The sequence below is a fragment of the Corylus avellana genome, chromosome ca1, assembly GCF_901000735.1.
Source record: "Corylus avellana chromosome ca1, CavTom2PMs-1.0".
In the NCBI taxonomy this organism is placed as follows: Eukaryota; Viridiplantae; Streptophyta; class Magnoliopsida; order Fagales; family Betulaceae; genus Corylus; species Corylus avellana.
The window spans coordinates 6,375,622-6,389,587 of record NC_081541.1 but is presented as its reverse complement, the minus strand read 5'-3'; the positions used below and the strand labels follow the sequence as shown (position 1 = coordinate 6,389,587).

Below are 13,966 nucleotides of genomic sequence, written 5' to 3'. Positions count from 1 at the left end.
ACAAACAGGTACGGAGTATTAACAATAAGCAATACAGAAAGAATTTAAAGAAACGAATTATTTCTTCCTTGAACCACTTCAATATTACGTCAGTTATATAGATAATTGAGATGCAAAATCAAAAATTAAACGAAGGAAAAGAAAATCCTCACTTTCAAAGCCAACTCAGGGCATTATACGGAAAATTACCTCCTAGGAGTTAGAGAAAGGTAAATCAGACTGAACCAGAGAACTTAGAAGCGAAAGATCAAAACAGAAGGTAATAGAATACAACTTTCTCGAGAAACAAACAAGAATCTCAAAAGAAAAAATCAAAGATATTCGAGTTCTTGGAAAACGAGCGAGGAATTGCGAGCCTCGATGCTCTACTTATAGAGAAGAAGATAGAGCGTGCGAGCGAGTTAACAGAGCGTGAGTGACCCGCTTGCTGGGACCCACAATAGCAGACCCACAATATTTTGTTTCGTTTTTTAAGACTTGGAATCAGTGGGCTCGGCTGTCGGGTCCCGCTCAACCGCCCGTTTCACCGGCTCGGCCGTTTTCTCTGCGTGTTCGCTGGCGGGAATGTAGCTTGAGAATTGTTAGTTTTTTTTTTTTTTTTTAGAATTGTTAGTTAATTCTTATGAAATAACCACTTTCAGTAGGAGTTGAGATTTTCGGTTGCCTCAAGGGTCAGACATGACTTTTTTTTTTTTTTTTTAATTGGAGAAGAGAGATATTAAATTTTAAAAAACAATTTCTCAACAACAATAGAATTTTGTTAAGAGAAAGAGATTTGTCCTGCTAGAATTTTGTTAAGAGAAAGAGATTTGTCCTGCTATGCGGCTGTCTCGTAGGACATATATTAAAAAAATAATAATAAACAAAAAAAACAATTGTTAAATTTTTATAAATTAATGTTTAATTTCTAATGCCTTCAAAATTTGTTTTTTATATTCAAAACTAAAATTTAGGGATGGAATGTTAACCATTTAGAGATTTGTATTACCTAAAAGGGATTCGATCATCCTAAATTTGGTGCTAATGCTTCAAATTTGGTCCTAATACCTTAAATTTAATGCTAATATTTTAAATTTGAATTTCCCTTTAATATCTCTCTTCTTCAATTTAAAAATAAAAAATAAAAAAACATAATTGGCCATGTCAGATTTGGCAGATGTTGGGATGACCCCAAGCTGCCGAAAATCTCAACTCGAAAGAGAGAGAGAGAGGTAGCTATTGCCGCGGTCAGTTACTCGGTAATGTTCGAAAATTAGTTCACCTGGTTTACCTAATTTGCAATTAACTTCAGCTAAATCACAATGACTAATTTTACATTTTTTTTTATCCTTTTAAAAATGCATCTAAAAACTAATTCATTATAAATCTTAATTTAATAAATTAAATTAAAAATAACTTCTTGTAATTCTAGAGGAAAATTGGGGAAGTAGGAATGAAAAGTGTGTTTACCATATATTTGGTTAAGGAATTGCCTTTTTACTTGTCTTTTTGTTCAAAATACTCTCCATGCCCAAGGGCATTTTGGCATCTATTTTACCAGCGTTTTTACATTAAATTTTGTTTTTTCTTTAAAGGTGGATGGAAGTGACAGGGCTGTAAACTAATAAAGCTATCCGTAAGCTTGCTCAGGATCGGCTCGATCAAAGTCGGCTCGTGCCCGACCCGATTATTAAATGAGTCACTCATGGACACTAAACTATACTCGATTATCAAACGATACATACTCGTATAAAACCTGACTAGCTTATTAGCTCGACTCGTATATATATATATATATATAGTTAAAATATTAATAATGTAGTTATATAGTGTATAACTATTTATAGTTAACTAGTGTATTGTGTGTATTAAACTAAGTTAACTAATTAATTAATTGGTTTAGTTATATATAGAGAGAGCTAATTGGTTAATATATATATGTGTGTGTGTATATATATATATATATATATATATATATAATGTTAGATAATTTTTACATATAATAAACGGTTTTTTTTATCAAAGTCAATTTCATATTTTAGTATTATTAACCATGTATATTAAACATTTTTTTGCTACTATTAAGTGTTAAGATTAAACTCTTTTTGATTTTCCTTGTATTTGTTTGCTTATAAGTGTCCCACACGAATAAAATAAAATCAAGCACACATCTTTCACAATAATAATTAGCTTGTCCGATTGTCTCACATGGAAAAAGCAAAAACTCTTTCTCACCTAAGTAATATATAAAAAGGATGCAAGTCTCTCTTACTGAGCTAAGTTATTTATTTATTTTTTTTTTTTTTTTCAAGTTTGAATTAGTTGAGCCGGCTCGACTGGCTTCGCTTGCCTATTAGGCGAGCTCTAGCTCGGTTCGCACAAGGAAAATTTTTTTAGCGAGCGAAGCCAAGCTTAAATTTTGGAGCTTGGCATGAGCTCAGCTCGAGCTCAATCTCCTGAAATTTTTAAATGAGCCAAGCTTAGACAGCCTTGGCTCGCCCGAGCTCGACTCATTTACAACCTATTGGAACATGCCAACTAAACAAAAACATAGACAAGATTAATGTCACAATGTAAATAAGTATCTACATAGAATCAGTAGATCACCTAACATTTTTCTTGTAATTAAAAAATGTAAGGTGTTCTTCTAGTCCTAAGTAGATATTATTTTCTAAAAACGGGGTAAGAGAAATAAGGGATCGTAGACTAATTTCTTTTTTGTTTTTTTTTTTTTATATATAAAATAATATCCACCTAAAATCAGTAAAACACCTAACATTTCTCTTTTTAATTTTAGATTGTATCAAGTGGAGTGATTATGCATTCCCAGATACTAAATAGATTTGGTTTTTTATACCATAATGGTCTAATCCGACTCTTTAGGAGTTTTGAGTAAAGTTGTGTATATAGAGAAATGAGGTCAATATTTTTTTTATATTTGACTCATTTCATCTAATAAATCAATTATCATATAAGTCAATAATAAATCTCATAAATCTAATAATTGAACTATTAAATTTGTATGAGAATACATGTCAAATATAAAAAAACTTAATGACCCTAAGAAATTCACCTTACCCGATTTGAACATTTTTGATAATGTTTATTTCCTTAGCGAAAATAAGGAGAAAAAAGAAATCTTGCTTATTTTATAATTTCGTAAAAGTAGTTCTGGAGGATCCGGTACGGTTTGACTACCTGGTCAGTCCGAGGACTTGGTAAAGGCAAACGGAAAGGTTAGCTATGTGGACTTGACAGGTGTCAGTTCCAGACTTCCCTGGGTCCCTTTCCCCTCATCCCCACTTGTGCTTCCCAGGTGAAGTACAGTTCCCCAGCTAGGAGATGGTTGATCCACGTGGTTGGCTTGCAGCACGAGTTCCAGAAGCTTGGCGAAACCGGGTTCCACCACGTGGACTACAGTATCTGATGGGCCACTCTTGCCTCGACTTTCCCATCACAACGGCGTGAGTGTACTTTGTCGTTAGCTTAACCATGGTTAGGTGAGCTGGTTTGGTTGGTTAAGGGTAAGCCCCCACCGCCTTTCTCTCCTCTCTTAGCTTTTGGCCGGTGACTGGGCTCCACCGGCACCCACATTCAATGTTTGGTCCTCTCCTCCCACCCTAATGTTCACACTTAAGAATTCTTAGTCGGGACGAAACCTTAAATTTAAGGAGTTTGGACCTATATATAAAGAAGAGTATTAATTTAAGTAATTAAATAAATTTAAGGAGTAGGCCACTTGGCAGTTTAGGAATTGTGAGGTGCATGCACTATGCTACCAAAACCACGGCACCAACCTCCGTCACCCACCGCCATATCCACCTGACAACTGCCACTACATAAACAACTTGGGGTCAGTTATGGATCAGCTAAAATGACGCTAAGGACACAATTAATAAATGCCACGACATTGGTTCACCCACCTTGTTCATTTGTCTCTTATATAGAATAGGATCCGCTTGATCCCATGGAGGGCCTCTCGAACGTGCCAGTGCCACGTACTGGCACACAGCATTTCTGTGTGAACTCTTTAAATTTGGGGGCTTCTTAAATTTGGAACGAAGCTCACCGTCACACTGTCCCATCCGTGCCGTGGAGAGGACATGTCTTTTACGCCCATTCCAAAAGACAGCCCCACTCCCAAGTGTTGTTGCATGTTCCTGATTTACATGGTTGATTTGTTCAATAATGTTCGCAGAAATGTTTTTGGAAAGTAATGCTAAATGTTTTTTTTTTTTTAATTATTATTTAATCAAAATTTAATAGTAATTTATTATAAAATATTTAATAGTAATTTTAAAAGACACATTAATTTTAAAAAAATATAAAAATTAAGGTGAAATTTGGGAAGAGGGTATGAGATACACACGTTTGTAGGATTTGGAGGAAGAAGATAAAGTGGAGAAGAAAGAAGTAAAAAAATGAGAGGTCTCTCTGTTTAAGACTCGATAGACATCGAAGCCTTTATTAATAAGAAAAGATAAATTAATAATTTAATTAAATATTTTAACACACCTCCTCATATATGAGTTCAAATTCTTTTTTAATAAATAAGACCTTACACATAAAATATTTAATTTAAATAAAATTTTGGCTTTTGATTTAGATAAAAGGATGAATGCCTTTTTTTAATCTTTTAATTAACCATTTCAGCTAAACGAAAGAAAAAATGATTGAGCCATTGAAAGTGTTGTAAGAAAAAGATTCGTGTCTGCCAATTATTACTCGTTGGCTTTTTATCACTATTTACTTTCAATCTGTCCTTTACTCCTTGTCAGAATTATTTATGAAGTTTATGTAAATTTGGTCGCATTATAGATCTTTAGAATTGTTTAAACTAGAAGGTTTATCTTCTGTTACCATTTCGGATATTTAAGCATTTATTAATTATTATCATATGAATTCCTTAACCTCGACTAGTACGAAGACAAAAATATCTAAACTAAAGCGATAAAGCAAATAAATAAAAATCCTCGAATAGTTCAACTTTTCTATTAAAAAAAAAAAAAGAAGCAAAATGTTAAAATATTAAAGAATTAATAATCAAAGGGCACCCATCATTCGTTTATATTAATTAATCATCGATCATTGACTTGACTAACCATATATGGGTCCATAGCCCAGATAATTTTTTTTTTTTTTTTTAATTTGAGATTGTAAAGTTTCCTTGCGATTAATGTCATCGATCTAATTAACTTTTTTTAATTAGTTCATGTTCGACGAGAAGTGAACAAAGCAGTTCATAAGTTTACAAATAGTGCACTCATAAGTCACAGTTATAGACGAATTGATTCATGTAGAATAAATTCTTTAATGCATTTTTGATATTGTAATAGCCGAATGTATTATTCAAATCATTCATTAATAATATTTGAAATGATTGAATTGTTAAAAAAAAAAGGGACTTTTTAGACTTTCGGCTACGAACAACGAAATTTCATTGCCTTGCAACAAAACAATTTCCAGCCGGGATGGATTGTGACCGCAAGATCGATATCATATGATTATGAACTTTTTTTTTTTCTTGAAATATTTAATTTAATAGATTAATTTTGAAATAAAAACACAAGGAGAGAATGGTTGAGACCGAAAGTAGGGATAAGGAATGGAATGTGACCCAAGTGGAGTAGGGTGGATTCGTATTTTAGGCACACCCCAACTCTAATGGAATCCTATTGGCTTCCCTATATCAATTGGTTGGCCACCTTTTGGTTCATCTTCATCATGGAAGATGCATCATGTGTATATGGGTCCACTTTGGTTCGATGAATATTCCAACATATATGTCCCTCCAAATCAAACCATCAATCATCATCATGCGGCACTTGTATGATTATTAAATGTATCTTTATCAATTAAACAAGTTTTTAAGTAACTCTTAAAAGATTATTGATGTAAGTGAAATCCCTACCTCTTTTGGTGTTTTCAAATTTCAATAATGTTTTCCTATATTGAAATTATTTTAGATTTTTGAAAAGTATTTTGATGATGAGCTGCTCACTCAAAAAGGGTCCATATGCTCAAGAAGAAAGAGATAGAAGTTTTACATGATGAAATGGTACGTGCCAAGTTATATATTTAAACAATATGCATATGTGAAATGGGTTTATGTTTTTAGAGATGGCACGATATTGAGGGTAGGATAAAATGCACCACATTGAGATGCTTGCGTGAAAGTGTGAAGTTCACCATGCTAAATGCACCTACCAGTTAATTAGTTGGTCATGACACATCTGAAGCCAAGGGTAATATCAGATCCCAAATGTTGAATCGCGCAAATCCATGCATAATTGGCGTATTATATGTTTATAATGTCAAGTATTTATTTATTTATTTGAATTAAAAAGGCAGAAAGGGGTGACCAGTGTAATTTCTCTCATTGAGTGTGACCATTGGGGTTCTCACCTTCTGTGAAATATTCGATTTGAGCCATAGGTACTGCTAGGGAAGACGAATCCATCACCACAGCCCTATCAAAGAGCAAGTTGGTAAAACCTTTTCTTAGTAACATCTGGTTCGTGGACTACTACCATAAACAGGTTCGAAGCCGTGACCACTAAGAAGAGAGGAAGGGGAATTGAACCTTATCCCCTACTGCTTTACCAATTCAACTACCACCTTGGTGGTATGTCAAGTATTTATTTTATGAAATCTTTCTTGAACTTTTTTTTTTTTTTGTTGGACATGTCTGCACAAGAAAAGAAATGAGAATTCGAACTAGTGACTTTGGCTTTATTAAGCGTGGTCCCAGACTACTCCCAGCCGATTGAGTCTTTTTTGAACTTAAGTTTGTATAGAGTAATAAAAAAAGTTTTGAATTCAAATTTAAGGTAACACATAGTAAGATTATTTTACGCACATAGTTTAAAATGTTTTGAGAAATTTTTTTTTTAACCCCACTTGTTTTTTACTTGGTTGTGAGCATGATTTGCTGGATCTTTTGTTTTTTGTTTTTTGTTTTTTTTTTCCTTTTTTAGGTTATGAAAATATTATATCTGTTTGCCAAACCTAAATGTCAAGAATTGGGCGTTCAACCATAATTACTTTTCAATTCCAAGAATACCTAAGAAAAATTAAATAGCTTGAAGACGATGAATTTTCTTTACTAATTCGTAGCCACACAATTTCATTGACCACATATATAATATATATCATCTAAGAAACGTGTAAAAAGGAAATCATAACAGCAGAATAAAAATCAAACGAGCTAGAAGATGATGATGGTAATGTAAAAAAGATTAATTAAATACATTATTTTTAATTTATTTCATTTTTAAAAAAAATAAATAATAATTTAATAAGGTATTAAACACGTATTGGCCACTTATTGGTCGATCATATTAGAGGCGATAAGATTCGTTTGAACAATAAAACTGCAGAGCCCATCACATTCACAACTCACAACTCACAAGCGTCATCAAAGTCTCCCAATTGCCCTTAAGAGCGTTTGGCAAAATATTGAAGAAAAAATAGATGAAACAAGTTGTATTTGTGAACAATAATTAAATTCACCACTTGAACAATTAATTAAAAAAAAAAAGGACACCATGAATGTACTAGAACAACTCCGAACAACAATGGTGATTGGTTGGTACTAAATGATATAAAATTAGCAATTGGATAAGTTGATTTCTAGTGATAGCTCAGTGTTGGACAAGTATATATTGCTAGAATATTTTACAAACTACAGTAGTTTTGAAGATTATCGTTCAGATTATTTATTATTATAAGATAAGTATCTCTTCTTATTAGGCTGTCAGAATTTTTAAGAAATTGATGATCATGTGGTTTTCTTGGAATAATTCTAAAAGTCCTTTTTGTATCTTTTTTGAGTCCCTTCAAGAATGATATGACTATTAAAATTATCATTTGATCAAAATCCAATAATAATCAATTATAAGCCTAATGATGAATTTAGTAGCACATCATTTTTTGAGGGACTCAAGAGAGACACAAAAGGGACTTGTAACATTACTCGGTTTGCTTGCCTCGAATAGTTTAGAATACGGGATCCACATGTTATGAGCACCCCTCACAAAAATGCAGACAGCATAATAATGGGGGATCTAAATTCATTATCATGTGCTTTCCTAAAAATAAATAATAAAAAAATTTGGGAAAACTTCATTTAAGCGTAAAGACCACGAAGTACCACGTATTTTGAAAAGACTCCTTCAAATTTTAAAAACTCTTAATTTCACTCCCTGAACTTTCAATTTGATTCAATGTACCTTCTTTTCGTCAGATCTTAAACGTTAAAAGTAATAAAATGACATTTATACCCCTGATTTTTTTTTTTAATAAAATTCTAAATTTACTCTTAATTTCAAATTAAAATTTTTAAAAAATATCAAAAGGGTAATTTAGTCTATTTAGTAATTTCCGTTAGGAGGAGTTAACGGCTAAATCTGACGAAAGGTGGTTAATTGAATCAAATTGAAAGTTCAGGGGGTTAAATTAAGAGTTTTTAAAATTTGAGAAGTTTTCTTAAAACATGTGGTAACTCAAGACGTTAAAATGAAGTTTTTCAAAAAAAATATTTTACAACAACAAACAACATAATTCTGGGACTCTATGGTAGATGGGCCTGGAAGTGGACACAAGGCCCAGAATATATCATAGCCCAAGCTCAGCTAAGGCTAATTGGGGCTTGAATAAGCAAGCAATCTCTGTCAAGCCTTGCCACTTGCAACGTCCAGAAGCCTTTGGATATCTCCAGCTTTTCTCACCAAAATTTGGAAACAGCTTGTTGGATGAGGATAGAGGAACATGCTGGTTGCTGACAAAACTACTTTTTGAATGAAGAAGTTGAAAAAATCGTCCCACAAAGAAAAGTGCTTTGTCTGTTTATGTCTTCAGTCTTCTTCTTCTCACTCTGTTCCCATTAAATCCAAAATCATACCCTTTTGCTCACCTACTGCCTTAAACTACATGCTTTTGCTTCTGGTCACCAATTTGTATCAAAGAATTGTAGTTTTAGAAAAGAGCTAGGGTTGAACTTGAGACGTCTTGAATCCCTCAACTATTGTTACCATCAACTTTATTGTGACTTATCATGTAGCTTACTGGACCACGCTACTTACACGGTATTTCAACTTTATACATGTCTTATTATCATCTTGCTAGACTGACGTGGTAGTGTTCATAAGTATTTTAAATTTATTTATTCTTATTACATCAACCGCTAAGAGTGGGATGAAATGTAGTATACAACGTTACTAAAAAACAATTGTTCTATAGATGGGCAATAAGAATAGAAAAATTTTATACACCATACTTTTATCCATTTTTTACTGTAACTTTATTGACGTGAAATTGTCAGGCATCCTTTAAATCAGCTATTCGTAAAATAAATAACGAAACAATCAGATCAATAATGTCATGTTAACAAAGTAAAATTAAGTGAAATAAAAGTACGGTGTAATCAAAATATAAGTCAATGACTTGTGTGCTTTGAACCATCATTTCCGATAATAGAATGATAATAGAATCTTGTCAATGGTGCCTAAGTTTCCGATAGCGACTCAAAAGGATTTTGTAATCTGCCCATAGATGATAGAGCTCTGAATACAATAAATGATGCATGTGATGTGTTTCAATCTGCATCAGCAGTTTCAGGGCATGGGAATGTGGATTATATTCTCTTAAGGATTTGTTCTTTTGGAGGCACCTTTACAATAATTCAATTTCCAAGGCCCCTTTTGAATTAAATGATTAAATTTTTTAAAACAACGATAGTTTACTTTCATCGCCGGTGAACAGAAAAGTGCTTGTCTTGATGGAATTTTCTTTACTTTCAATCCTTATTAAAGATTTCAGAGTCGAGATCATGATTTTGAAAAGTTTAGAAAGAAAACGAAAGTGCAAAAGAGAAAAGGAGTGTGGAATCTAAAGGACGGATTGTGTTTGTGTGGGAGATAGTCGCTTTGTGGAGCCAAATGGTCACCACCTTGGGGTATTTTTAAAGCATTTTTACCGGATTCACCAACTTTTATTTATCAAAATAATTAAAAGTATAAATTTTTTAGGGTAAGTATATCTAAAGTTCTTGACTCAACACCCAAAATTTTTATCTCCCTAAATTTTTTTTTTGGACAATTTAATCCTTGAGTCAATTGAAATGCCAAGAAAATCATTACTATCAAATTTTTTTTAACTGCTGTTAAATTAGTTGAAACGCACCGTTTTGCCATGTCAGCATAATAATTTTTTATTAATTTAATTTTAAAAATTTTTAAAAATAGAAGAGGTGGTTGGAAAACACCCCTGGCCACCCCAACCATTATGGGGTGGGTTAGCCACTTTCACGAAATTGTTTCACTAAAATAACTAAAAACTGGTTTTTTTTTGGCAAAGCTGCAAAGAGTGCTCTTATGATATTTCGAACATGAATTTGTATTATAATTAAAGTAAATTAGTATTTCATTAAAATATGATTAGGTAGGATTACATATTATATGATATCTTTAGTTTTGCCCTTATTTATAGACCATAGACTAAAATTCACCCGTGCTTTTCACATCGATGGTTCAATTATTCCAAGGGATAAAGTCAATCATCTTACTGCTAGACAGTAAAGAGAAGCCATCTCTTTTTATGTCTCATCCAAAGATGCCCTGCTGTTACATTTCCTTTTTCTCAAAATAAAATAAAACAAAAACAAAACCATAATTATCAATAGCTCAAAGTCTAACCACCTTTTAGTAGAATTAATTGCTCTACCATAACGCATACGCACACGATAATAAACCGCCATACCACCCTCCATAACAAGTATCAAGGAAGTTTACGGTTGCATTAACAACCAGTTATGTTACGGAACCCCAACTGCCACAGTGCAAAGTCACATTTGCCCTCCACCACACACGTGGCAGCTCTGTCATTTGACCTTCACTGACCTTTGTCACTTTAAGACTATAAGTCTATATCTTTCACTCCTTCCCCTTCCTCTCCTCTGCTTTCACATCTTCTTCATCAGTACAGAATGGGACTTATCCATTGCCTCTCTCTCGTATCCCTTCTCCTCCTTGTGCATACTACTGAGTCAACTCAGCCTCCGTTTTCATGTGACGCATCTAACCCATCAACGAAATCGTTCCCTTTCTGCCAAACCTCACTACCCATCAAGAAACGAGTCCAGGACCTCGTATCCCGCCTCACATTGGACGAGAAGATCTCTCAGCTCGTTAACACAGCGCCTCCGATCCCCCGCCTCGGCATCCCCGGCTACCAGTGGTGGTCCGAGGCATTACACGGCGTTGCCAACGTTGGCCCCGGCATCCATTTTAATGGGGCTATCAAGGCCGCCACAAGCTTCCCTCAGGTTATTCTGACTGCCGCTTCCTTTGATACCCATCTCTGGTATCGCATCGGCCAGGTGAGTCCGTTAAATCACTTAATTCGAACGATTTAATCACTTAATTTTTTATAATGGGAAGTTTCTTAATTAACTGTATTATGTTTTTGTTAAGGTGATTGGAGCTGAGGCTAGAGCGGTGTACAATGCAGGGCAAGCGGAGGGGATGACGTTTTGGGCTCCGAATATAAATATATTTAGGGACCCAAGATGGGGGAGAGGGCAAGAGACGCCTGGAGAGGATCCATTGGTGACAGGGAGGTATGCAGCGGCATATGTGAGGGGTGTTCAGGGGGACTCCTTCGAGGGTGGGAAGCTCAAAGGGAGACTTCAAGCTTCGGCTTGTTGCAAGCATTTCACGGCTTATGATTTGGACGACTGGAAGGGCGTAAACCGCTTCGTTTTCGATGCTCGCGTAAGTGTTCAACTTTGAAGCCCCCCATACTTGGCTCACGCTCATTCATTTCCATTTGCTCCAATGTCTTTGTTGCTTTCTTTTATGGCTTCTTCTGCAGCTCTGCTCCTTTATGGGACACAGTGTTCTGCTCCAACGTCTTTGTTGCTTTCTTTTATGGCTTTTTTCGAGGGCATTATAATTAGTATATTATTATATAAACTAAAATAAAGGTTAATAAACCAGCTCGGTGGGTGGGTGGCCATTGTTGGGTTATGGTGTTTTGGATTTATATTAGTTTTTTTTCTTTTTTTCCTTTCTTGTCCAAACTTTTAAGAGTATTTTTGTTTTATTATTTTTTTATCTTTTTGTGGGACAAAATTTGTCGCATAGTAAATTTTTATAGTTTGAGAAAACAAACAGTAAAATTCTTTTACTAGCATATGAATATTAACATGATGTAGTGTAAATTTTTTTAGTTTTAGAAAACAAATAGGAAAATGTTAGGAGTACTAATTCTTTTACTAACATATGAATACTATTATGACGTGAACTTATTCATTAAAGATGATCAAAACAATTAATAAAAAAAATTATACAAATACCAATAAATGAGTTCCACGTCATTTAGTACTCATATCTTAATAAAAGAGTTAGTAATCCTAATATTTCTGAAACATTAATGCGATCGTATCTCTTTTTTAGTCATAATTTAAAGTCGGTGTTCATTGCAGGTGACGGTGCAAGATATGGCGGACACATATCAACCTCCATTCCAGAGCTGCGTAGAAGAAGGGCGAGCCAGTGGGATAATGTGTGCGTACAACCGTGTCAATGGCGTCCCAAGCTGTGCAGATTATAATCTGCTATCTAAGACTGCCAGAGGCCGATGGGGTTTCAATGGGTAATCCAATATATTATATGCAGTAAATCATTTACAACTTTTCTCAAACTTTGCACACTCACTAATTAAATTGCTCGTCTTCCTGTTGAAAATGAACAGCTACATCACATCAGATTGCGATGCTGTCTCTATCATCTTTGACAACCAAAGATATGCTAAAACACCAGAAGATGCTGTTGTTGATGTCCTCAAAGCTGGTACGGTCGGATCATTTTTCTTTTCTTTTTTATTCCCATTAATTGCTTTTTTCAATTGCAATACCCCAAAAAAATTACAATTTTTAACATATATTTCTTCTAATATGATCACATTATCGTGTAAGATTAAACAATTAATCGTCTGAAATCAAAACCTTACAGACAATTACACTATTTCTTTATCCATTGGCCTGTGTTCATGTGTAGGTCTATTGTCAAGAATTTCGTGTCGGTCGCCTTTTGTTTTCTGTACTTTTTTTTTTTCTTTTCCATTGGGTAGAAGTGTCCTTTCACTAGCTGCCCGCATTGCCTCTTTGTTAATCGTACGGCCCACCTACTCAGGGGCCCAACTGGGTTTAAGTCAAAAGTCGTAATCATCGATAATTGGTCCACAGTTACCATAAGTCCAATCTTGGGGCCCTCTAAATGGAGTTTATCCTACTTTTTCTTTGAGATGCCGTCGTTCTGGCCCAAGGTGAACTAAAATTGTTACTGTCTATGGGTTTTTTCTTTTTCTTTTTTTTTTCTTGGGTTTATCTTCACTCAAAGGTTTGAATAATCCTATTTTCAGATCCATTCATTTTATACTTGTGTTTTAAGTAACTTCCGACTTTCTATGTTAGTCACTTATCATAATTTAGTTTCTTTTACAATTGAGTAATGCTAAAAACTACTCTCACCTCACCCCATCTCATTAGACTGTAATGACAGTACCTATCAGACCTTGTAAGAGAAAAAAAAAAAATCAAAGGCAAATGGGTATTGCTACATCAACTCAATAGGATAGGAGCGAGATTGGGGGTGGTTTTTAACATTTCTCTTTACGATTAGATATACTACATCTCATCTCATCCCATTCTGCACGGACACATCAATACAGTGAAATAAGGGAGTAGTATATAACATAGCTCTTTGACGGATTTATAATGCACTCAAACTCCATAGGACTTATTCTTGATTGAGAAACTTGACAAAACTAACAAGCTCTGCCGTTGCTTGCATGTATTGGAACAATATTTACAGGAATGGATGTCGATTGCGGATCCTACTTGCAGAACCATACCAAGAAAGCAGTAGAGCAGAAAAAGTTACCTGAATCAGAAATAGACAGGGCCCTTCGCAACCTTTTCTCTGTT

General features: G+C 34.3%; 1 protein-coding gene across 1 annotated transcript; it reads left to right on the top strand.

Annotated features, from left to right (window-relative positions):
- Positions 1–10,924: 10,924 nt before the first annotated feature.
- On the top strand, positions 10,925–13,966 carry LOC132170985 (probable beta-D-xylosidase 7; the record flags this gene model as incomplete). Its single annotated transcript, XM_059582202.1, has 5 exons — positions 10,925–11,356; positions 11,451–11,750; positions 12,464–12,633; positions 12,733–12,830; positions 13,854–13,966. Coding segments are annotated over exons 1-5 (1,074 nt in total), but the record flags the coding sequence as incomplete, so codon positions are not given.